This window comes from Sparassis crispa, assembly GCF_003851025.1.
Source record: "Sparassis crispa DNA, contig_000004F, whole genome shotgun sequence".
NCBI classification, from domain to species: domain Eukaryota; kingdom Fungi; phylum Basidiomycota; class Agaricomycetes; order Polyporales; family Sparassidaceae; genus Sparassis; species Sparassis crispa.
In genome coordinates this window covers 1473110-1497109 of record NW_020939751.1, presented here as the reverse complement: position 1 = coordinate 1497109, position 24000 = coordinate 1473110, and the positions used below count along the sequence as shown (strand labels likewise).

The window sequence follows — 24000 nt, the reverse complement described above, 5'->3', positions numbered from 1 at the left end:
ACAAGCATCGTCCGATGGTGGAAGACGCTCACGCAAGATAGCTCAACAATTGTTCCACACCGAGTTCAACAGGCTTATACCACCCGCAAACAATTACGGACGGGTTTCTAACAATGAAGATAAGCATCCGGCGGCGTACGATTACCACAGTGCCCTCAGCGCCCAATCTATCACCACGCATCGTGCAACAGGCCAATATGCGGTTTCCGCAGCGCATTCATTCTAAACTTGAACCAACAGCACCTCGTCGCGCAAGGCCAGCGTCCCGCGGGCAAGGTCCTCGGACAGCGCCTGGAAACTCCAGTCACTGCCTCATCACGCTCGGGACGCGTGCTGATTGCCCCCGAGCAGACTGCACCTTGGCCATGTACTCCGCGCGCTCTCGGGCAACACGGATGTGCGTTATTGTGCGCGCGAGCGCCGGGGAGACCCCGCCCCTGGGTGCAGGAGGCGCAGGCAGGCCCGGATGTCTCTCTCGCTCTGTACGAGCAGTCCTCGGCGGCGCGGCTTGGAGCGGAGGTGCCTGCTGCGGAGGACACGGCATCTTCCGTGCCCGCGGCGGCGCTGTTGTGTTACTGTGAGATGGTGATCGATGATGGAAGCCACCAACTACCAGACCTAGGACGTATGGGGAGGCGTTGTGTTGCTGAGGGTGGTATAGCAGCTGCGATGACCTCGGCATAGGCAATCCGTCGTCGCACGTGTCGTCGGATCGGCGTGCATAGGTCGGGATGGATTGTTCAGCGGTGTGCAGAAGTGAGTGATCGCGAGCAGGGCCGTCCAGTCTAACCTCTGCGATGGTCTCGCGCGGCATCGGGAGATAGATAGCGGAGGAAGATTCGAGGGTGATGTATAGGCGCCCATCAGAGGGGGACCACCCCAGGACATGTGAATGATTGGCAGAGATAGCAGCGGGAATAGGCACCGGCGGCTCCTCCTTCTCTCGCACTGCATAGAACGATGGCTGTGTAGTGTTGTAAGACGGTCCGTAAACATCGGAGTGAGAGGCGGGATGAAGGTCTGAGCCATGTGGATCGTGAGGAGCGGTGGTCGACGTCAGGATGAAGTCCAGAGACATTGCATTCTGTCGAGCATGCTGGTGTGTTTCCGAAGATGCTGGGTTAATCTGAGAGGTTTCGTCGTCCTCTGGTATGCAGATGAACTCGTCGAAAACCAAGGAGACACTTCCATCTAGTCCGCTGGAATAACTGCGGGAGAACGTCATGCTGTGATCGCGAACCGCAAATTGGGAGGGTGGATGATGAACCTGAATGTTGTGCGTCAATAATACTAGGACGGGTGCAGAAAGACATCTGAATTCCTTCGGCGCCCCCGACACTGTGTCCTTCAAGTTGCGACTGTTAGCCGCCTAATGTTAGCCATGTGTGGTCGTCTCTACTATATGCATGCACCCATTGAGCGTTCCCATATCAATGTGATAAGAACGCGACTTGTCTAGGGTCGTTACTCTGCCAGTACAGAGTAGGTGAGTTTTTGGAGAAGGCCGCGATCGGCGACGCACGTCGAACACTCAAAATGCAACAACTTACAGAGCGGCGCATCTGCTGGACTCACGCAATTATGCGGCGGGGCCCACTCATTCTCGCCGACAAAGGTGGATGCAATGGCTGAGATCTAGGAGAGACATAATAGACAAGCCAAAAGTATCGAGAAATAAGTTACGTGCCAGTGCTCGACGCACGCGCGCTTAATGCAGAGTAGTCAAAATTCTATTTGCCGACTGACGAGTCCACCGAGTGCTCTGTCCACTAATCGATTGGAGTGGCTATAAGTATGTGCCTAAAGCATCCAGGTCCACAACTAGTGATGCATGTTCCGAGTCTACGCAACGGTCTGTGAGATAGCGAAATACATGAAGTCCAATGTTGTAATGTAAGGGATTGCGCAATGATGGAATGTCCAGTATCTGAGCATAAGTAACTAGGGATTATCCTGATAAAGCGAGAGACAGACGGAGAGAAAGTGCAGTCCAACTCGATCAGCTCACACGGCGCGGTTCACCAGGATCCTGTCGATGGCGTCGTTGATGGCGCGCTTGCGCAACGACAGATCCATGTTGAACCGCTGCTCCAGCCTCGCGCGAATCTCCCGTTTCGTCGTCGTCGTTAGATCTGCCTCGCGTAGGACATCCTCGACCGCACGTTCAAGATCAGCATCAGATGGCCCACCCGTATTGAAATCCAACTCCTCCGGACTTCGCGTCATGGGTACGGCGGAGTCTACATAGTTACTGACTGGCCTCGAGGGCGTTGGCTGATGAAACGCGCCAGGAGAGTACCCTCCTGTGGACATGGGCGTGTTCCTGCCGGACTGGTAACCAGGTGGCGGGTACATCATCGCAGCCTGAGAAGGAGCGGGTGAGTATACGCGGGACATCGCTGGCTCATAAAAGGTCTCGCGGCCGTAGATGGACGCAGTGTGGGACTCGGCATAACCGTCGTTGCGCATTTTCGTCGGAGGCACCCAGGATCCAACGCTATGGTTGGATTCCTTGTCCCAAAGTTCGTTTTCCTGCAAAGGATAATTCTGTAGGCGCGGCGGCAAAGACATAAAGCTAAGTACAACGCACGTAATCGTTCCATGACTTGAGCGGGATCGAACGGGGATCAAACTTGCCCTCGTCCTACAGCAGTGTGTCAGACCCACAGCATTTTTGAAGATGACCATCAACTTACGTGCACAATCAACTTCTTACCAGATTCTCCCAAGACGACACGCGTCTGACCCCAAGTGAAATCGTCCATCCTCCAGAACGAGTACAGTGGGAGGAATAGTGAGAACATAGGAATAGCGAGGATGTAAAAGACCATCCACCCTATCATGTCCCACTTACGCCGCAGGATGAATACGAGCGCTTGCAAACCATAGACAGCTGCAATCATGATAATGGAGACCGTTGGAATGGTCTCGTGCTTGCCAGCGGCCATGTAGATCAGGTAGGCGATCTGATAGGGCAGTCAGCGAGGTGAACCCAGGTATCAAACATTAGCACGTACGTATGCGACAGTGACTGGCTGAATGAGCGTTGACAACAGATCGATCATGACAATGAAACGCATAGAAAAACAGCAGAAACCACATAGTTGATCCAAGAAGACCAGCTCTCCCAAATTGTGCACAGTGGAGTTGATCCAACGCCGACGCTGAGACAACAGAACTCTCCAGTCGTCCGGCGCCACTGTGTACGCGTGAGCATCCCGTACGAACTGGGTCTTGTAATGCGGGAAGTGCTTCAGTAAGAGCGTGGTCAGATATCGATCTTCACCGAGATGAAGTAAGTTCTTCATATGAAGGGTATCCACCCGGTTCTCTGAATAATCATCTAAAATCTGGTTGGAGATTATAAGGGGCTTGTGTGTGTCCGGGGAGCGAAGACGGTACAACGTGAAACAACCGGGCAAACAAGATACCGAACCAAAGAGAGACTCAAAGGCCTTTGCCATGTGATGGGAAATGAAGTACTCGTAGACCTAGACAAGACACCTCAACGATTGAGGAGCATAATCTCTGGGTCATACAGCGTACCTGCATCATTGTGGTGAGCGAATGTTTTGCATTGGCCAACTCCGTCTCTCCGCAAACTCCGAGAAGCTTCTTGTCGTGCACCATTCTATCAAAAGCATGAACATGACAAATCGAGGAAATTATGAGGAGAAACATACGCAGAGACCAGGCGATTCAAGGACATCGGATGGACCGTAGTATCGGCATCGACCATGAAACAGTACTCGTAGAACGAAGGGTTGACACCGATGACATTCTTGATCTGATGGTATATCTCGAGTTCCAGTGGGCTCATCGGTGAGTTAAAGTGAACCTGAGCGTTGATCACGATCGGAGGCTGTGCGTGGCAGAGAATTTGATGCAGTGCAGACATACCTTATTCAAGAAACGTAAGAGGAGCATTTGAGAGTCACGCTTTCCACGATTTCCAGGCCTTTGCTTCTCGCCAGGCTTGCCGCATTTGACGACCACAATGTAGGGAACGACATGGCCGGAGGTCTCGTAGAGCCCGGAGAACACCTTGCCCATATTGTGCTGCTTTGCGCCCTCACCGAGAGAGAGGAAACTGAGGGGCTCTGCGTCTACATTGGGGTTGGCGCCCAAGACGTCCAACACGATCCGCGGGGTGGGTTGGTCATTACCCGAGCCGACAACCATACCGTCGCAAATGATGAACAAGAGTTTCCGTTTGTCGTCGTACTTGGTCTGTGCAAGTGAATCGATCGTCTGCTGCAACGAGTGCGCGCCTTCTGTGTAACATGGGACCTGGCAGATGACGAACTTGTCGTGGTCTTCGGGCGCACGCGCAAATCCGAAGTTGATGGACGCAATGAACTTGAACCCGATGACGCTAACCATGATGATCGACAAAGAGAGTAGGAAGTACGTGGAGAACTGACACTTCGGAGAATTACGGCTATCCACCTTGCCGATGGCGAACAGGTTCCGTAGACACGTCGTTTGCCAAGCAAGGACTTGAGGATCTAGACCGAGGCCGTTGATCGCCTTTGTCACGTCTTGTCCGGAGTTATACTGAAAGACATTCACGATGCTTTGATCCATGAAGTGGACATCTATATCCGAGGGAAGGATTTCATTGAGCTTGGGTGTAGCGGGGCCGTTCTGGATGTAAGACGTCAAATCATAGACGATCCCGTTGTAGACGCCGACGGAGCTGCCTGAGCTTGCCATGTTGGACAGCGCCCCGTTAGTGTATCCCATCCATCCCATACGGTTGTTCCATCGCATCTGTACCATCTGTTCGAAATACCAATCAGGGCGGGGATCGTCCGTCCACGCACGGAAGTCGTGGTACTGAGCGTTCACATCGGTGTCGTTACTAGAATCCAGGACGACGTACGGACTGACTGTACCAGTGACCCCGTTACATAATGCACTGACCTGGGATAGCCCTCAGGAAATCCGCAGCTAAACAGGGGATGAGATGAACTTACCTGAACAGGGAAGATGTTGTCCGCAGATGTACCGCCGTATGACAAGACTGACTTCGCCGGAACAACACTGACGACACGCTGATGCGTAGCAGCAATGTTGGTGAGATCGAAAACTTCACCGCGAATCGACGTGTAGACATTGTTTGGATTATACTTGTATGAGTGAGAAGCCAATTCGCTGGTGCTGAAGACATGCTGCGTGGGGCAAATCAAAGGACCAAAGAACACGATGATGAACACCGAGCAGGCGATTACCAACCAGATGAGCATGTTGAGTGCCAATTTCTCCCTCCAAGCCTGTTGGACGTCGGGTCGCTTCATACGGCCAATAAACGACAGCAGAGGTGTTGGGATCCACCACGTCAAGATCCAACACAGAGCAACCCACCTGCGCCGAAGAAGACTCTCCTTCAGCACCTCCGTGGTCTCACCTTCCAGAATTTCTCCGGGAAGAGCCTCCTTGTCAACCAATGCTTGCTTGTCCGCGTTCTGGAACATGTTCCGCGATGGCGCATACGACTCAGTGCCAAAGTTGGACGTCGACTCGTTATCGCGTTGGCTAGTGAAGGCGCTGCGACCATCGTAGTCATCGCTCCGCAGCGACTTTCGTTCGTCGTATTCATCGTACATATCGGCACGCTGGAACGGAGATGCATTGGCAACCAGAGGGAGAACCTGACTTGATTGGCTGAACGGGTCATTGTAACCGCCTTCTTCGTAGGGTGATGTATCCGCGCCGGGCGTAGCGTACGGTGCATAAGGGTCACCCAATCCCCGTGGATTGAGGCCGGCCTCAGCCTCAGCGTCACGCAACCTATTGCGTTTGAGCTCTTCAGTATCCTTGGAACGAAGATCGTCCTCAAGGGAGTGGAACGCGATTTGCGACAGGAACACCTACTCATCTCCGTTAACGATCAGAATCTTCACAAGTTGAAGGGAACACACCTTATGAAGACCAAGGACGATGTCTTTCTCTTGTAGCCCTAGAACCGTTCTCGCCTGATCGACCATTTCTCGAGGATCACCTTCGACCACGCCCAACGAAGATATCTGCGCCTTGTACCTCTGCACAAACTCGTCCGGTAGCATAGTCACCTCAAACACGTTCACCGATCTCCGCGCAATCTCTGCCAGTCCCAAGCTCCTGACTTGGCCCTTGACAGACCGACCTTCCAGCTGGTTTGGCAGCTGTGAGTCGTTGGGGTTGATGCAGAACACATACCACGATTGGGTTTCCTCGAGGGTCTCGAATAACGTATCCAGCGCAGCGCGGAACTCGCCCGCAACGCACGGGGCACCACCGGTACCCACAGTACCTAGGGGCTCCTCGTCTTCCCTTTCCTTTTCGTCAAGGTCACCTTCCTTCAACGTCGGCATCCGCTTAATCGTGTTTTTCCTGCGCGTCGACGGCGCGCGCATTGGCTTGACCGGCTGCTGCGCTGCGACGATGGTATCCTCGTTTCGAGGATGGGCCTGAGTAGCAATGGCCTTCGCGGAGTACAGTCCCCGGACGAAAGGGTTGATCGAGCCTGAGCCATCAGCTGAAGGAGCGTCGGTTGTGCTCGCAGATGCACCTCGCAGAAGAGAGACGAAATCAGGATTTAGGGCATCCAAATCCCTATCGAGGAATCCGTGCGACGAGTACGTGACGGGGCCGCTGAAATGATTGATAGTGAACGTGGGGAAACCTGAACGATCCATCGTGCCCGCCTTGAAGGATGTGTGATTGCCCCATCGCTTCGCGAACGACTCGGCCATAGTGTGGTCCGTCTTCCTCGGCTGACGCCTCGCCTGGTCATCCATGATATGAATAAGACCACCAGGCTTGTTCTGCAGCAGGCGCAGACACTCCGAGTTGTCAAAGTACGGCACCTGGGGAACGAAGCGGGAGATGCCCTCTGTCGTGTACTCGCTGACATGACGCTCGAAGAGTTTCTTCTGCATGAAGTTCTGCAACCGCTCGTTGGCGAAGTTGACGCAGAACTGATCCAGGGAGTTCGGCCGACTAGTCATGTCCTGGGGGCCGGGCAAGTCAAATAGTCCAATGAACATATTGAAGTCATCACGGCAAAGGCGTTGGTTGATATGCTCATTCAACCATGCAAATAGGAGGGAGTACAGGGACTTCGCGAGTTCGTCTCGGTTATCCGAGGCACCGTCGGGATCCAGGAAGACCGTACACAATTCCTTTTTCAACATCTTCGTCCTGTATGATAGCGCCGCTTCCAGCGCTGCCGGCTGCACGCCCAAGAAATCTGCGACGATATCGAGGACATCCGTGTTACGCACGACGGCGGCGTCTTCGTTCCGGGAGCGATCAACATGGAACTCAAGGTTACCGAGATGGAGGATGGCGGCAACCAACTGGCACGTCTGCGCAACATGTCGTTTCGAGAATCCCACGTTCTTCAACGCCATCTTCAACTGATCAAACCGCACGGCGTCCTCGTCCCGGGCGCCATGGGCACGCGATCCCGCAGCGGTGCGCTGTCCGAGATAGCGATAGTTTGTCTTCTCTGAGAGGTGCAAGTGCTGCCGCTCCTCCGGAGAAGCACCGGCAACGAGGTAGTAGAAGATATGAAAATTCCGCTCGCCGGAAGGAGCCCCAGCGACGCGGCTGCGCTCGAGGTAGTAATCGAGAGTCTTGATGCCACAGAGCCTACCACGCTCTGTGAACTGAAGTTCCGTGTACTTGCCAACGTGCGACGCATTCGGGTTAAAGAGCGTGCGAGCGTTCCCGAAACTCTCCAGGACAAACTCGGCTGCGGGCACCTGGTTTGCCAGCTTTGAGCCCTTCTTCCCGGGTGCGGGGACGCTGAGCTGAAGCAGAGTCTTGATGGCGAGTCTGCGGTTCTCCGACTTGCCGCTGCCCGTCTCACCACTACGCGAAATTTAAGCATTGATTCCCCGGATAACGCAGTAAACGAACCTCATGATAATGGACTGGTCCTGACTCGTCCGCCGCATGTGGTAGTAGGCATTGTTGGCGAGCTGGAATATGTGTGGAGGCAGAGGGGACGTGGGAACGGTAGTGTCGCGGTACTCTGCAGCGTACTTGTGGAGGACGGCGTCGGAATTACTGGCAACGTATTTGTGCGGATTAACAGCTACGACTGCATGTGTACCTATACTCGAATAGATGTTGTCGGTCATGAATCGTTCGCGGAGGCACGAGACGATAATGTCCTCCGACACTGGGGAGAGGGTTGCCAAGTCGTCCACGGCCTCGAGCCGCTGCTGGAGCGTCATCGTCGACTGGCGGTTCATGGTGGACAGACCACCCGTATTCTACGGGGCAGTGAGACCAGGAAGATGAACGGAATTAGAGAAAATGAGAGGCCCGGTAGCCGTGCGCAACGACGTGGTAGAAGGAGCGAAGGGTTCGTGGTAGCAAGCCTAGAGCTGCAGGGGTGACAGATATTTTTGGAAACCAGGATGCTATCTCAGGCGTAAATTCCATGTTTGGGTTATCGGAAAATATAAGCCATATGTAACTCGCGGGCGAGAAAGGCACAGTAAAGCAGTATGTATGTTTTTTTTTATTCTCTCTTCACCCCGGGGTGGGATATCATGGAGATTGTATGCACTCTGGAGGAACTCTCGCCGAGGTCTGACGTATGGCCGACACCGTCGACGTCTGCAACGTGCGGGTAACGTTTCCGATTACTCCTTGCGCGTATTCAAGTTGCTAACGGGGATCATTACCTCTAGATTTCGCCGTGAAACACCGCCTTCCCCATAGCCAAGGTTGTCAATCTTACTGGATCCGAACGCATGAGGGTACGCCACTTTGATTCACCTCTGATTCACTGCGCATTGGACGCATCTTCCGACGCTTTCTGCAAGAAATGTTCCTCTTGCTATTGAGCGTACACGCCCTTCCAGTCCAAAGCGCATCTGAGCTTGAGTGCTTTCTTCACTGCCGTGGACGGTGAATTGAAAACCCTCGTTTGATTCCATTGCCAGCGAGCGCTTGCTGCAGAGTTCGACGTTGCCACCCATGATATATATCAGTACGGCGACCATATCATGGTCACGTATCTGTCATGATTGCATACCATCACTCCACATTCTGTCGCGGACAAACCTCCTGCAACTGCTAGAACATGACAATACGCGTTCCGAAATCTGCTGTCCACGCCTCTGAGGTCCCTATTCTGAAGCCTCACGGCGGCAGAATTCGAAGCATGTCGTGGACTCGTGGTCATATATGCATGCGGCGTATGGTCCTTGCCCAATGGCATATGGATTTTTGCCTACCACTTCGGATGACTTCGTTCCCTGGGCCTTGACGTCCCCTCCTCAGCTACCGTACTATACAAACACTCGATTGCAGATACAGTTATCCCCCCGACCATTTTTCAATTCGACGATTGCAATTCCACGCAAGCAACAACTCATTTTTACATTCACATCTACAGCATCACCATAGCCCCGACCGCCGCAACGACCGCACCAAGAACCGGCACAAACACGCGCTCCGCCCCCGAGCTCGACGGGCTCGGGGAGGGGCTCGCGCCTGTCGAGACGTTTGCAGGTGCCTTCGAGCCGTTCACGTAGTCATACCCGGGCGACGCCGACCATGGCAAGGGCTGGCCCAGATTCGTGAGGTTCACGGGCGCGGGCAGATCCGAGGTGGTGAACGACGTGTTCGTGCCCGGCGAGACGAAGACGCCTGGCGCGCCCGGACCCATTGCGCTCGCGTCGGGCGCGGTGAAGGGGAGATACAGCTCCGGATTTAGCGGGCCCGCGATGGTGCCCGTCAGGTTGAGCAGCGCTGTAGATCCGGACGAACTATGCTCAGCGATTGTCCGTCGAGAGAAGCGTGCTGTGAAAACGCACGGATATTACTCGAGTTCGCTATCAGGCCGTTGTTTGTCCAGTTCGCTGTGGCCGCAACCCAGGAGAAGACGTTGTTCACGGTCTTGTTCGCGTCCTGGCGGCCGAGCGACTGCAAGTCCCAGTTGGCCTGGACTGTGGAGATGGCGGAGTAGTGAGTATAGAAGGCATCATCTGTAGTGTTCACGAGGTTGGCGGGAAGAGCGCCACCGAGGGCTAGGGCATAGATGCGGTTGTTGATGGTGTACGCTGTTGCAAGGTGCGACATGAAAAGTCAGTACCCTGAAGACTTTCTGCATACTGTCACTTACTCTCGGTCTCATCGAAAGTGACGAAGATGAGGGTTCTGTTGTCGTTGAAGTTAGGGTTCCGGAGCAACGGCAGAAGCCAGTACTCCGTCCAGTTGGCCATGTAAGTGATCGTGGTGTCATGACCCTGCATATGAAGGAAATGTCAGGCGGTAGGGGCATTACGACAAAAAGAGACGCACGTCGTTGACGAGGTTGGGAGTGATGAACGTCCACTGGCTGAGGGGTCCATGGTTGATGTCGTTAGCGAAGTCATTAACTAGAGAGGTCGTCAGCACCAAGCCGAAAAATGAGAGGGAAACGAGTACTGACAGTTACGGATTCGCAGAGCACGCTCGCTCACATTCGACACGGAGTCGAAAATTATGAGCGGATTGTGCTTACGGACGTAGTAGGTATAATTCCCAGTGCCAGCTATTAGAGGCAGTACGTCAACTTCTGGCAGAGTATGGATAGATGGTCGATAATACGCACAAACGTAGTCGTACGACGTGTAGTTGTATGACTGAAAATATCGTTAGAATTTGAACACCAATCTGCGCTTACGGGCAGCTCACCATACAACCATCATACGGCATCGATTCTTGGTCTGGCAAAAAGGTGTCATGGAGAACAACGAAGTGCGCGAAATTCTAGAACGCACAAGACGACCATGAAATGTTCTTGGCCTCCAGGATGTCGACGATAGTGGATATGTTGGACGGAATAGCGCCTGAAGGAGGAATTAAGTCGACACCTTCTGAGCAACTGCGTATCGTTCAGATACTCACGGAAGTCGTCAGCAGCGTTCCCGAAGAAATCGCCTCCGGCAGCAGCAATGTAGTTTGGCTCTGAAGGGTGGGTAACAGCATAGTACGAAGTCAGCAGGAGACCCTGGCTCGTCAGGTTCGCGAAGGTGGGGTTAGTGATAGCCGTCTCGTCTGTCAGGTATGCACGGTCACTCTACGGCAAAAACTTGAACGTGTAGGCTTGCACTTACAGTCTGTATTCTCGAACCAGATCTGAATGATTCGGTCGAACGACTTGCCCGGAACAACAGGACCATTCGTGATGGTATTGTTCGACGCTCCGGTGTAATTAGAGGACTGGGACGTCGGGGAGAGCGCCGGGGGCTGGAAGGTGAGCGCGGTCGCAGCATACGCGGTAGACGCGTACGCGAGAAGAGCACCAGCGAGACCAATCATGTCGACGACGAAGCTACGGGAAGAACAGCGACGGGGACGTTGGCTGTTGAGAAACCCCGAGCGAGAGCCGAGTCGACTTTATGGATTGGTAAAGACACATCGTGGAAATCTGACGACATCCCCGCGCGGTACCTGGGCGAGAATGTCAGCGGGTGCAAATCGAGCGGTGTAATACTGGGAACAGAGGGTTTGATGGTGATGGAGGCCGAAATATGACAGGTGCATGAGGGTTTCCCTGCTTTTGGACTACGAACGTGCGCGTCCACACACGTCTGTGGCGTAGCCCCCCTTGGCACAGTAGGCCCACACTCTGCTGCACCAGGATATCCGCGAATTGTGGCACTCCTCCATCTCTTCCGTGGTTCCGGCTCGATTGGATCCTGCTTCGCTCTATGCATCTACGGAAATCCACGCATTCCTATTGCACGGTCATCTGTTCATCGCTCACCCCATATCATCGTCCAGGAACCAAAGCCCACGAGCAACGAGATAAAGTACGCACGCGTGCATGGTTGCGAAGATTCCGTAAGGCGTCGTCAATATTCGTTCACGTACAAACTCAGTGCGACACAAATTTACGTACAGGTCATCGTAAGACCAATTTCTATATATTTTCTACATCATGAGCCTCCAAAATTACATGGAACACTGGTCGAGCATGTACTGTGGGATCTCATACTGCTGGCTGACCGACGGCAAGACATTGAACTGCATAAGCAGACCAGCAGCCTGTGGAACAGACATTAGTTACTCGGTTCGCGTCAGACATCCAAGAAATACTAACCATGTGGAATTGAATGTCTGACAGAAATGACAGTAACAGATCAGCTTGGAACATAATATAACACAGAGATCACATACGACAATGGAAGGCCCAATAGCCAGCGTTGTCCGCAACAAAACGGAGGAAGATCCAGCTGTAGGCGGGGATCACAACGGTATCACGTCTTTCAGAGGCAAGACAAAATCAGGATCGGCGAACACGAAGCGACGGACATCATTGACTACGTACAGCATGGGCGTAGTGTTCATAATAGCCTCGTCGGTGTAATCTCCAGCGCCACTGTTCAGGACCCAGAACTGCATGCCTCGTCAGCACACAGGAAGAAGTATCTCAGAAGCCAGCACACCTTGTAACCGTGCAGATGGAATGGATGGTCCCCGTCATCGTTATTCTGCACGAGGATCTGCACGACGTGCACCTCGTTCACAATCGTCATGAGCTGGCTGCCATCGCAACTCGCAGAGCCGTCGGCGGTGTCGTTGCCCAAGTGTTCCAGCAGACTCGCAGTGCCCGTCAGCGGCTCCCACGACTGCAGCACCCAAACATGAACTCGTTCAGAATAGCCAGTGTAACGAAAGGATGCGAGGACGCACAGTGCTGTTGAGGAATGCCAGGTAGTGGCCCAGGTAGTCGGCAGTGTTAGCAGGATACTGCATCGAGATCGTTACACTCGTGTTGCTGTACATCGCAGTTAATCGACGCAACCATCTCGATCAATGCAATTGCAACTCACAAAGTGGGCTCCGGCGCCGGACCACCACCAACAGGAACGAGATTACCGGTGTCCATCGCTTTGGGCGCGTCGACCGGCAGCAGCGGCGGATTATTGAGCAGCGACATATCCGGCATCGTATCGTTCTCTACACCATAGCGTATGACCCCGCGGATCTCCAGCTGCGTAGCGGGATTGTTGTACTGGCAGACATCATCAGATTTGCAGAGTGGCAGAACACCAACGCAGCACTGACCCCGAACGCGCCCTGGTCCAGGCCAGCGCGCATGAAGTACGCGCCTGCAGTCTGGTTCGTCGTCAGAAGGACGCTGTAACGCTGCCCGACGGCGGTGGAGACGCTGGACACCGGGTACGGGCCCACGGCGGTGCCGTCGCCTTCGATTACCGTCAGCATGTGGTTGTCCACCGAGAAGGTCATCGCGACGAAGGTGCCCGGGTTGATCAAGCGGAGGCGGTATGTCTTATTCCTGTAAGTACGGAAGCATGTCAAGAACATGTGCATTCGGAACCAGGTGTTGACTGACGCTTCAAGAGTGACGTTGAAGAATGACGAGTTGTAGGAACCGTACTGGCCAATACCGTTGATGGTACCTCCATCTGGGACAGGTTCGGTTCCAGGGATGCCTGCAAGACCTCCAGGCTAACAGATAAGCGAGATAGTGACCAGACAGTGCATTGAGAGTGCAGCATGAGCAACTCACAGTGAAATACTCCTGCAATGCGATGGGAGAGAAAACATGGTAGAGGTCGGATAGCTGCAGCGCCAGATCCCCGTCATAACTTGGAACAGATTCATTCTTGCTATGCACGACCACTGAGTACCATCGAGTTCAGTACGCGGAGTGGACTGTCTGTATCCAATAACACTAACATGCGCCGACAATACCATCCGAGTACTGGGTCGCGGAATCTATCGTGAGAAAGTGAGTGTACGTCGTGCAACCGTTGCATCGCACGTACGGGCATGCCACCATGTACTTCCAGTCCAGTTTGCTACCTGTCGTGCCAATTAGCGAACAGAAATAAACGTGTCGAAGTACCAACCGTGTAGTTGTACACCATAGACTGCCCTGGAGGAATACCACACTGCATTGATCCATCAGCCGTGAAACTTCGGTAATATATTGAGTGAAAACAAACCTGTGTAATGCCAATCGTACCGTCGTAATAGGGCGTGCCTCGCCTATTAATATTACTAAAAGCGCAAAGAAGAGGAAGGAGCCAAGCCTACTCACTGGTACAAACCATGCCAGTGAAGTGTACTGAATAAGTAGTGAGAAATTGTCTCAACACATCGCATTAATATCTCACGTAGCATTAGGCATCATGTTAGTGACGTTAACGACGATTCTATCGCCCTCGTTAGCTTCTATCGTGGGGCCCGGGAATATGCCTGAGCAGACACAGTATTAGCACACATGTTCAGCAACTGCGCTGAACAGCTACTCACCATTTACGACGAGCATAGGCTTCGAGAAACCGTCTGGGGCACCCGTTGCTTGCGTGACGGTCCAATTGTAGTACCTAGTGGTCGTTTCTTCATTGACCATGCTCATGTTCAAGAAATACGCGCTCGAATCCGTGTTCTGGACGGGAACCACAATAAAGCCGTCGTTCATGTCAACGCTAGTGTGATGATGCCGCAGACCCAAACCCAGTCCAAGGCCGAGTGCTAATGCAAGGACCACAATACCGACAGCGATGCCTCCGAGCACCAGAGGTCGCCGCCATAGCGGGAATCCGTGAGTGGGTCTCTGTATGAAGCCGCCGTTCTCGCCGAGGTCCTCCTTGGAATCGGGACCGTTACGATCGAGCGATGCGTGCGAGGACATGACAGACCAGTCTTGCAAGAGCCGTGCGCGACGCACGGCAGCAATATCTCCTTGACTCTTGAGGAGTATCGGTGCGCCTCAGCGCGCGATCCGAGCACCTATTTTGAGCTGATTACGCCTCGAATCGAGCGCGCAAATGAGCTGGAGTGGGGTTAGGTACGGTCAGACGAGGTCGCAGGAATATCTCTGCCAACAAAAGATGGACCACTAATCATAAAGGCAGTCAGGATTCCGGACCAATTGACCAACGTGCGTCGAGCATATGGTTTTCGGCAAATCCTGACATATGTGATTGATTGAAGGGCCTTCGCCGCATCGGCATAAGGAAGAGAGTTCTCTGATAGCATCATGGTGGACGTGACTCGGACAGCCTGAGACCGATGTTCGTGAATTATTTCTGAAGTTATCTCCAGGTTTGGACCTTTCGTCCGGGATAACCCGCCCGACGCAGCGGCGCCATCCTCAACGCTTGCCATATCCGTCTGTCGATACCAAACGTCGACGTCAATGCCAGCGGCAGTGGGCACTCACCAGGTTGGATTTGTGTTCATCACGCACAAGTAACCTGAAGCACTCCGCCCCATTGTTCCTCGTTGTGGGGAAACGTGCCTACTCTTAGAAACTCCAAGGATAAGCTCAGAAATAGCACCAGTGTCAAGCTTCCGTGATGCAGGATTGTGGTCATGCCAGGCTGCGAGAAGTAGATAAGCACGGGCTGCTCGGACAGAACAGACCGATTGAGTTTGGTCGCCTTACAGGTGGAAGTACCTTCGCGTTCACCCATGCATTAGGTTGTCATTGCAAGTACAAATACACCAGCTCTTACTTCTGAATATATAATACCAGCCACGAAAACTGTCCACTGAGACATCCTAAACGTTCCACAAGACAGGCCATGCGGACGTTAGTCGAAGGGCACCGGCCTGATCCCAGGCCCAGAAAGTCTAGCACCAGGGATGTGGCCTATAATATCCGCCGGAATGTCGCGCCCGTACAGGCTCTTCTCCGCCTGAGCCGCGCCAAACACAGAAGGCACTGGGATACCGCAGCAGCTGCCCCAGCCGACCTCTGCCTGACCGGCGCCTCCGAGGTCCTCGACAGTATGAACATGGCCGCGGTGCGCATCGTCCTCAGGACTCTCAGCTCGTGGAGGAGGTAATACGCCCTCCCACGCCAAGATTGAGCCAAACAGGAAATGCTGCATGACCGGAAGTTTGCCTAGGACCTCCGCTAGATACATCTTCATCATACCTGCGTTCACCTTGTCCCAGGTCTTAACCTGCACAATCACGCGTGTCACTGACATATGCACACTGCAGTGCGAGTAAACTGCTTACGGCGGAGATGTCGTCAAGCATGGGCGAATGCCATCGCAATGAGGCAGTCTTGACCTGTAAGCAGAGCAAGGTGGTCAGCCATCTGTCAAACCCTGCATACCGGAGAAAAGTCTTCACAGATTCAATAAACCTGATACAGGCAAGGTACATGTAGTCCTTGGAGTACTCTTCCACAATGTCGGGGTCATGGATCGACTTCGGGCGGATGTATTTGTGCCCTGTATATGCCATGCGCTAGGTAAAGTTCACCTGATTTGAGATAGCGAAGAAGCGCACCTCGCAATTGAGCGGATCCAAACAAGAAGGGAAGGAAGTGGTAGTCGTCCAGACCCCAAACCCCATGAGAACCGGCAGGCTCGAGCCAATACGTCGACTGCAAGACCCGCATGACTTCGACGTACCTGATGTCACGGAAGACGACTGAGCATACGTATCTGCGAATGAGGAAGAATGCACACCTCCAAAAAACTCTTGTCACGAGGGCAATATGATCACTCTTTTGCACCACACCCAGACGCTCCAGGCATATACTGGGAGAAACGACGACACTTTCAGACGGACCGCTGAAAAGAATTTGACAGACATACGTACATCCAACATAAGAAGTTGAGCTCCATACCGCTCCCGTAGTCGATGCGCGTACGGTTGCCCCACGACTCGCAGAAATAGACTGAAAGCTCCGGAATGGCTTCTCTAGGAAGCCCGGGTAGAGTCACATGGAGTGAAAGTGAAAGCTGCAACCTCATTTGAGGCGAAGCATCACAGAGAATACAATGCTCTGCTCACCTCATTAACCTTGTCGTAAAACGTACGGAACGCGGGGTTCCCGAATCTTGACGCCTTGTTATCAACCGGCGGTATCCCCTTTGCAATTACCTCAATCTGATTCAGCACACGGAGTATAGCTGAGACGCCCTGTACAACATGAATCGCCGAGACATTTGTGAGCCTACAGATGATAGAACCAGACAGCACTCACGCACGGGAGACTCGGCACATTCGTCGGTCAGTTTGACATTAACCACGGCGTCGTTCAGGGTTTGAATGTAGGAGACAATATCATCATGTATTTTCGACGCTTGAAAGGCCTGTAGATGTTCTTTTGTGAGAATGACTTTCCGAGGCGGGTGAAAGGACATGATCGTTGTTTCGTAAGAGACGCGGGCGCTTACTTCATGCGCAACTTCCAAGTTTTCACGTTCTGCCAGGAACGCTAGTACATCTCTCATTTTGCTGCTCTGGCCTCCATCATCTCGTCGTTTGGTCGCAGTTAATACCTCACAGCACGACACTTTACTGCACCTGAGTGACAGACTCGGATTTTGCTTTTTCACGACTTCTTTCAGACACTTGTACGAGGAACGCTCTTTGCATTCACTACGAGGATGTCAACCCCGGCGGCGGATCTGCAAACCTCCCTGGAAAGACATAATGACACATTCGAAACCTTGCTGAAACTCATACCGGCCAAATACTACCTGGTTCAGGAAGAATCAGAGGAACAGGTGCGTTCAGCTTTATTTGATACTTCATTTGGTATCGTCTGTCCAGATAAATCCTGAATATTTATGTACACAGATAGCATCGAAGTACCAGAAAAATAGCAGAAAAAAAAAGGCTCCGAAGCAAGCCGTGAAAGAGGCGTCGAAGAAGGCGAAACGAGACAAGGTGCGATTCCGTCCTCGCCCTCCCACTAGAGTCCCAATGTGCAATGTTCTCCCTCCCAGCTCGACCCTGCGAACAACAAAACCGTTCTTGAGATACAGAACGAGACGCTGCCGCATACCGAGGAGAGCGTGAAAGGGAAGGGAAAGCGGAAAGCGGTCGCGTCCGACGCGGAATCGGACGATGTCGATGCGATGGATGTCGACATGGCAGTCGACATGCGTGAGGATGATTCCGACGGGGAAATGGAGCAGGGCGGGGCGATGTCCGAGGAACCGTTGGTGCCTATGGCAGCATCGGGCGGCATACAAGAGCTGCGGGACAAGCTACACGCACGCATGGCGGCGTTGCGGCATGGAGGACGTGCGTACGACGATGGTGGGGCGGGGAGTAAGGATGAGCTGCTAGAGGAACGGAGGAGACAGCGCGCGGCGATGCGGGAGCGGCGAAGGAAGGAGACAAAAGAGAAGATCAGGCGGGAGGATGAGAGTAAGAGTAAGAAGGGAAAGAACAAGGACAAGGATCATGGTCGGGACAAGGGGGCGCAGGCAAAGGTGCGTACTTACTCGGATAGAATGTTGAGCCTGACAAAGTCTGATATGGATGCACAGGCTCAGCTTCTTGTACCGGACCAGCCGTCATCGTCAAAGTCAGGTCCCTCGCACGATCCGAGACACAAGTACGCAAATGTCGCGTTTTCTACACTTGCCGGATCCTCGGGCTCGAGCAGTAAAAAAGCGCAGCATCTCAAAACATCCTCCAACCCTTCACAGGCGCTTGGACAGCTCGCCGCGCGCAAGGAGAAGGTTGCTGCTTTACCTGAGGAGAAGCGCAAGGCGATTGAGGAGAAGGAGAAGTGGGAGAAGGCGGAAGCCCGGATGGAAGGCGTGAAGGTGCACGACGACGAGACCCGGCTGAAGAAGGCAGTGAAGAGGCAAGAAAAGACGAAGGCGAGGAGCAAGAAGGCTTGGTATGTCCTCACTCTCTCGCATTTTTTCTTCAATTTAATCTGGCACGCAGGGATGAGCGGAAGGAGCAGGTTGCGACGACGATGGCCACTAAGCAGAAGAAGCGGACAGACAATATCGCAATGCGCCATGAGAGACGCAATGACAAGCGCAAGGGGATCAAGTCAAAGGATAAGGGTAGGCCTGGCTTTGAAGGCAAGTCGTTCGGGAAGGGTAAGGGCAAGGGCAAGGCTCCAGCGCACAGTAAAAAATGATGTGAACGCATCTTCGTTCTCGTAGCTCGTCGCTTTCGAAACATGTCTTGCAAGCTGCATATCATGCATGAAAGAAGGTCCCAACGAAAGCAAGGCACCTCTACAGAGGGTATACGTATTGCGCCAAATCAAAAGGTATAAATACACCCCAAAAAGCAAGAGCACACATGCCAGTCCTACCCCCAGATCCATCATCCCCTGACGATACCGACCGTGACTTCCGCTTCAGCGTCGCCGCCCTCTCCAGTTCTCGTACCAAAATGCAGCGCCGCCGAGCAGCGCTCCCACGCCCAACGCGTCAGGCGGAGCACCTCGTCATCCTCGAGCTCCTTGCGCACGTGGAGCTCGACGGTGACAACGAGCGATTGTGTTGGGCCCAGAATCTTCGTATTCGGGGCTGCAGAGTATGGTTGTGGGCGAGTGAGGTTTGGCGTGAGTTGCCAGAAATGTGGCGCAGGCAGATGCAGGACTTGGGGATGGCGTTCAATCTGTGAGAAATGTATTTCTGAAAACGGGGTAAGGGAGGGCAAGAGTGCGGCACTCACCTCCCGCATAGCACGCAGAAACGCCTCCATCCGCCCCCCAGGCAGACCCCGTGATGGGGACGTCTGGAGGAGCACTGCACCGAGAGCGACGGTGGCGGAGTAAGCTAGGCTGAATGTCACTACCGTCTCAAACCCAGCAAGGATGAGATCATATGGTCGTTGTTGGTATCTGAAGCACAATAAGTCCCACGACCACCATATATATACGTTGAAACCTCACGGTGGGGAAAATAATGATGTGCAGAGGATAGATGTGCAGAAGACAAGAGGTGCGAGAGTGTATGGATTTGCGAGGAGATTCGCTAGACGTGGAGGGAATGAGAGTGGTGAGAGAGAGCCATATCGATAGCGAGATGGCAGGAGTGCTGTCAAAGGAGGGATGTGATTGCCCGCCGCTGCGCAAAGTATTGTGAGATGGAATTTGGAACAGCGAAATGGGAGAACACGCACTGCTGACGAGCTTGGAGTGGTTGTTGAATGTGAACGAGGTGAGGAGCAACGAAACGAACGTGGTACACAGGAGGAAAAGAGGGAAGTCGATTCTGCAAGACGTTAGTGCGTCTCGCAAACAATCCGAAAGGTGTGCTCACCCGAAGATCTCTGTCACCTCGTCACCGTGATGATGGTGATGCCCCTCGCCGGATGACAGAAGTATGTGCTCGACGGTCTCTTTGCATACATACACCGACGCAAACAACAGATATACCGACTGCGCGAACGCCACCACTGTCTCGACTCGCGTATTGCTGCTGAAAATCAGTAGTCATCACAAGGCATCAAAGAGAAAGACGTACCCGAACGGCCTCCGAATATCTGCCCGCATGGAAGGTCCCGCCAGGTATCCGGGCAGTACGGAGCTCAGCACGACTCCCAAAGCATCGAAAATGACCCAGTAACCCAAGCCAGTGCACGACAGAGACCCTACCTGCTGCCCAGATATCCATAGCCAGACGCCCAGGAGGAACTGCGCGACTGCCGCACCCACTGCAGATGCCGGTATGTCTGGTGAGGCGCGTACGCGCCCTATCGGGCTCTTCACCGCCGTGTGCAGGCTCCCTACCTTCTCATCAGCCGGCGTCTGCAACGGCGAAATCGGCGCCCACGGGCTGACAGGCATGGGTGTCGCCAGTGTGTGCAGCTCGTCTGGTGACGTGGGCAAACCGCCTCCCGGCTCGAGGAACGAGAAAAAATTGTGCGAGAGCGAGTGTTTGTGGTGATGCCCCCGCCGCGACGCTCCGGCAGACACAGACGGTGACATCGCTGGCATAGGGTGTGGGGACGACGTCGTAGGTGGCCGCGCACCGAACGTGAAGTTTTCGCGGAATGTCCGCTGTCCAGGACCTGGTGATGCTGAGGGCATCAGTACACCCTCAATCGCCTGAGCGCTGTCGCTATACGCCATATCCTGCGCGCCATCCTCTGTGATTACATCGTGCGGCAGCGAGCCTGGGCGCGGGAAGAATACCGATAGGTTCCGAGAATGCAGGCGTGAGTGCCGGCGCGTGTGCATCGGTGGCGTCCCGTTCTCCTGCGTGCGTGCGTACAACTCGGGTGCGGTGGACGACGTCGGAAACTTGAGCGCACCCGGCGTGGGTGGCTGGTGTATTGGAAATGATGTCGACAGAGGGGATGGGCTGGCTGGATAAAACGGGCCAGACACAGAGCGCGTTCGCGAGTGAGAGCCAGACGGAAGCGACAAGGATTGGCGCATAGCGGGCGCAACGCGTCCGCGAGGTGCCCCGTTCAAGCTTGGTGGGCGAGGACGATACTGGCCCGGCTGTCCTGGATACGACTGAGATGGCGACATGGCAGGGTAGGAAACCGGGCGAGGTTGCGCCTCAGATGGCAGAAGGCCGCGTTGGCCTATGGCCTCGCTGAGAGGTGGTACGGCCGGCGACTCAGCCGGTTGGCTGCTCGGAAAGACGAGGATGTTCTCGTCATCTTCTTTGCTGGACTTGCGACGGTGTATCTGGACGACGTTTGTCTGGACACCTGCAGCAGACATGACACCCTGGATGCCGAGTTGTAGCAGATGACAGCTGGAATGGAGTATGAACACGCACCTCTGCCAGTTTGCTTCGAGCTCAAACTCGTCCGCAAAACCACGAAGATTCTGTTCAGGGTAGGAAACAATCTTCACACGTTGACGTCGATGTCGATGTACAGCAAACGTCGAGTCCGTCGTAGATGTTGAGCGCTCTGAGCTCGGGGTATCTATCGCCACGTGACTGACGAGCGCCCATAAAATAAGGGCCAGGGAAATGCCGCGCATGGTGCAACCTTCGTTCCTGAATCCCTTGAGGCCTGAGCAGACAGCTACTAGTACACAGATTTGAATCGGCTTGGGAACCACTCAGCAGGTACTTGATTCGTTTGAATAATGCAGTACTAACGACAATTGTCAACAGTGACAGGCATGCAACAGGTCTACATCTTTCCTAATCATACGAGAGCGCAAGGGCCCATATTCGAAGGCATTGCCAGCCATTCTAATAGACCAGCTGGCCACTGCGACCGCAGGCGTCAGTCACTGATTCAGGCTGAGAACAGGCACCGTCACCTACCCGTCTACGAAGTACTCCTGGCCAGTCATATAGCTTGCGTGTTCCGAGAGGAGGAGCAGCGCCTGGGCCGACATCTCATGGGGCTGCGAGAAGCGGCCGAGAGGTAGGTGCGACGCCTGGTAATCCCTCAGGGATTTCTCCATTCCGGAAGTCTGGTCGGTCTCCACTGCGTGAAATAAGCGCATGAGCTACGGGAAAATCAGGGTGCAACATAGGACTTGCCATATCCTGGCGACAAGGCATTCACGCGAATTCCGTATTGCGCCCACTCTGCGGCAAGACCTTTCGTAAGGTTGGAAACAGCCGCCTTCGACGAGTTGTAGAAGACCTATTCTGGAGTCAGCGGATGGTGATCATTGGCAGAATGCACTGCGGATACTCACCTGAGTGAGAGGCTTTGCCGTCCCCACCTGATTGATGATCTGGGAGCTCATACTGGCTGTGATGACGATGGAACCACCTTTCGTCTCACTATCTACCCACAGCTGGGCAGCGGCGCGTGCGGCGTTGAACACTCCGAGGACATTCACCGTGTACACCTTGTCGAAATCTTCTTTCGTCAACTCTAGTGCGGGCTTGACGACCGAAACTCCCGCGTTCTGGATGGAGTTTAGTTCTGAGGGCTTCCTAGTACAGTGGCTGCGATGCACGCACTGCGACCAGTCCTGTCACGGGCCCCATCTCGGAGTTGATCTGCTTGAAGGTCTTGGTGACGAGTTCGGCGTCGGCGACGTCGCACTGGTAGGCCTATAGAACAGATCAATTTGTAGCAGACTTTTGACCTGTCTCAACAGAACGCATACCTTGCACTCCACTCCGTACTCCTTCCCGATCTTCTTGGCGACTTCGACGGCATCCTTGGAGCTTCGATAGATTACGGCGATACGCGCGCCGGCGCTAGTGCATGCCTCAGAGATCGCTCGCCCAATTCCTCGGTTGCCTCCCGTTACAATGATGCATTTGCCTGGTAGTGGTCATCATCGAGCTCGGGGAAACGGACAGCAGATGGAAACACCTTCAAAGCTGATGGTGAATGCCTTCGCGATTTTGGAAGCCATGTTGTCCGCTGTCGACGGTGTCTGTTTCTGCGATGAGTGGGAGAAGGGGCAAGAAGTAAACTCTGTCGATCTACGCAGATGTGAGTCTTATATAGCTTGTCTGCATGAGATTGAGGGCAGGGGATCGCGACGTATTCAGGAATTATGCCGACGGTCTTGGACATGACGTCTCGTCAACCCACTTGAGTGACACATGTGACGTCACCTGTCTGCAGACGGGCATAACTACTTTTTGTGTGGATTTACTGACGCTTTTTAGATTTTTAACTGTTTATTGGATGTTGTAAAATACCTCACACGACAGTACCATTCCGGGCAAGTCACCTTCCCTTTGCGTCCATGACCACTTTGTCCGGCCACAATATTTAGAGTCCACATACGTCATACCCTCAGCGCTCCAATCGGAGCCCGAAAATCAATATTATAGCCACCTTCGGATGCTCATCTTCGCTATTTCTTGCCCGCTTTCTTTGTCCATGCTGTCGAGACGGGCGCGGACGAATTTCTGGGCGGTTAATGTCATAGTGCAAAACCGATGCGAAAGTACCTCAACCCCCACGCGGTTTGAAAATTGAATGCACGATAGTCCTTATAATCACTGACAAACGGTAGCAGCACATCCACATTTGTTCTGATTTTGTCCGCAGATGTACGTTGAGTCCGCACAGTCTTCGAAGCTCAATGATGTCAATCACACTCATTAATATTGAGGTGGTGAGTCTCTGTGGTTATGCAGGCTACCTGACATTGGAAGCAAGTCGCGAATGACGCGAGCGCGTCAGGCTGCAATGCAAATATATATCTTCGGCTCGTGTTGTCCTCCTCCTATGCAGCCGAATACTTAGAGGATGCAGTTTAGATGAAACGTACGTTCTGTTCTTACACCGTGCCCATCGGAGCGCTTGAAGCGACCGCTCTCGGAATCTACGATGCCAAGGAGGACTGGATCA

At 53.6% G+C, this 24000-nt stretch overlaps 7 protein-coding genes across 7 annotated transcripts; 2 read left to right on the top strand and 5 right to left on the bottom strand.

Annotated features, from left to right (window-relative positions):
• Positions 1 to 304: 304 nt before the first annotated feature.
• Positions 305 to 1225, bottom strand: SCP_0505250 (hypothetical protein; the record flags this gene model as incomplete). The annotated part of the gene is made up of 1 exon (XM_027758588.1): positions 305 to 1225. One exon carries the CDS (start codon positions 1223 to 1225, stop codon positions 305 to 307), a length of 921 nt encoding a protein of 306 aa, XP_027614389.1.
• A 779-nt stretch (positions 1226 to 2004) lies between these two features.
• SCP_0505240 (Chitin synthase 8) lies at positions 2005 to 8246 on the bottom strand (the record flags this gene model as incomplete). Its single annotated transcript, XM_027758587.1, has 10 exons — positions 2005 to 2532; positions 2591 to 2644; positions 2697 to 2966; positions 3018 to 3491; positions 3547 to 3631; positions 3684 to 3838; positions 3901 to 4926; positions 4980 to 5873; positions 5925 to 7860; positions 7909 to 8246. The coding sequence occupies 10 exons, from the start codon at positions 8244 to 8246 to the stop codon at positions 2005 to 2007; spliced, it is 5760 nt and encodes a 1919-aa protein (XP_027614388.1).
• Positions 8247 to 9394: 1148 nt separating this feature from the next.
• On the bottom strand, positions 9395 to 11310 carry SCP_0505230 (Acid phosphatase; the record flags this gene model as incomplete). Its single annotated transcript, XM_027758586.1, has 10 exons — positions 9395 to 9756; positions 9822 to 10067; positions 10130 to 10253; positions 10309 to 10385; positions 10439 to 10540; positions 10601 to 10631; positions 10684 to 10715; positions 10770 to 10838; positions 10897 to 11046; positions 11106 to 11310. 10 exons carry the CDS (start codon positions 11308 to 11310, stop codon positions 9395 to 9397), a joined length of 1398 nt encoding a protein of 465 aa, XP_027614387.1.
• Positions 11311 to 11946: 636 nt separating this feature from the next.
• SCP_0505220 (multicopper oxidase) lies at positions 11947 to 17135 on the bottom strand (the record flags this gene model as incomplete). Its single annotated transcript, XM_027758585.1, has 29 exons — positions 11947 to 12039; positions 12095 to 12111; positions 12172 to 12257; positions 12323 to 12390; positions 12441 to 12623; positions 12688 to 12772; positions 12828 to 13009; positions 13063 to 13294; positions 13352 to 13467; positions 13529 to 13641; positions 13699 to 13737; positions 13788 to 13824; positions 13872 to 13913; positions 13968 to 14010; positions 14063 to 14089; positions 14139 to 14220; positions 14278 to 14614; positions 14667 to 14767; positions 15218 to 15350; positions 15416 to 15427; positions 15486 to 15521; positions 15579 to 15938; positions 15997 to 16050; positions 16114 to 16214; positions 16273 to 16397; positions 16455 to 16526; positions 16588 to 16730; positions 16783 to 16911; positions 16980 to 17135. The coding sequence occupies 29 exons, from the start codon at positions 17133 to 17135 to the stop codon at positions 11947 to 11949; spliced, it is 3204 nt and encodes a 1067-aa protein (XP_027614386.1).
• A 246-nt stretch (positions 17136 to 17381) lies between these two features.
• Positions 17382 to 18883, top strand: SCP_0505210 (hypothetical protein; the record flags this gene model as incomplete). Its single annotated transcript, XM_027758584.1, has 5 exons — positions 17382 to 17501; positions 17575 to 17664; positions 17724 to 18215; positions 18273 to 18631; positions 18682 to 18883. The coding sequence occupies 5 exons, from the start codon at positions 17382 to 17384 to the stop codon at positions 18881 to 18883; spliced, it is 1263 nt and encodes a 420-aa protein (XP_027614385.1).
• Positions 18884 to 19074: 191 nt separating this feature from the next.
• Positions 19075 to 21433, bottom strand: SCP_0505200 (hypothetical protein; the record flags this gene model as incomplete). Its single annotated transcript, XM_027758583.1, has 6 exons — positions 19075 to 19371; positions 19429 to 19597; positions 19649 to 19823; positions 19879 to 19970; positions 20019 to 20174; positions 20223 to 21433. The coding sequence occupies 6 exons, from the start codon at positions 21431 to 21433 to the stop codon at positions 19075 to 19077; spliced, it is 2100 nt and encodes a 699-aa protein (XP_027614384.1).
• Positions 21434 to 22595: 1162 nt separating this feature from the next.
• On the top strand, positions 22596 to 22963 carry SCP_0505190 (hypothetical protein; the record flags this gene model as incomplete). Its single annotated transcript, XM_027758582.1, has 2 exons — positions 22596 to 22733; positions 22787 to 22963. The coding sequence occupies 2 exons, from the start codon at positions 22596 to 22598 to the stop codon at positions 22961 to 22963; spliced, it is 315 nt and encodes a 104-aa protein (XP_027614383.1).
• Between the last annotated feature and the right edge of the window lie 1037 nt (positions 22964 to 24000).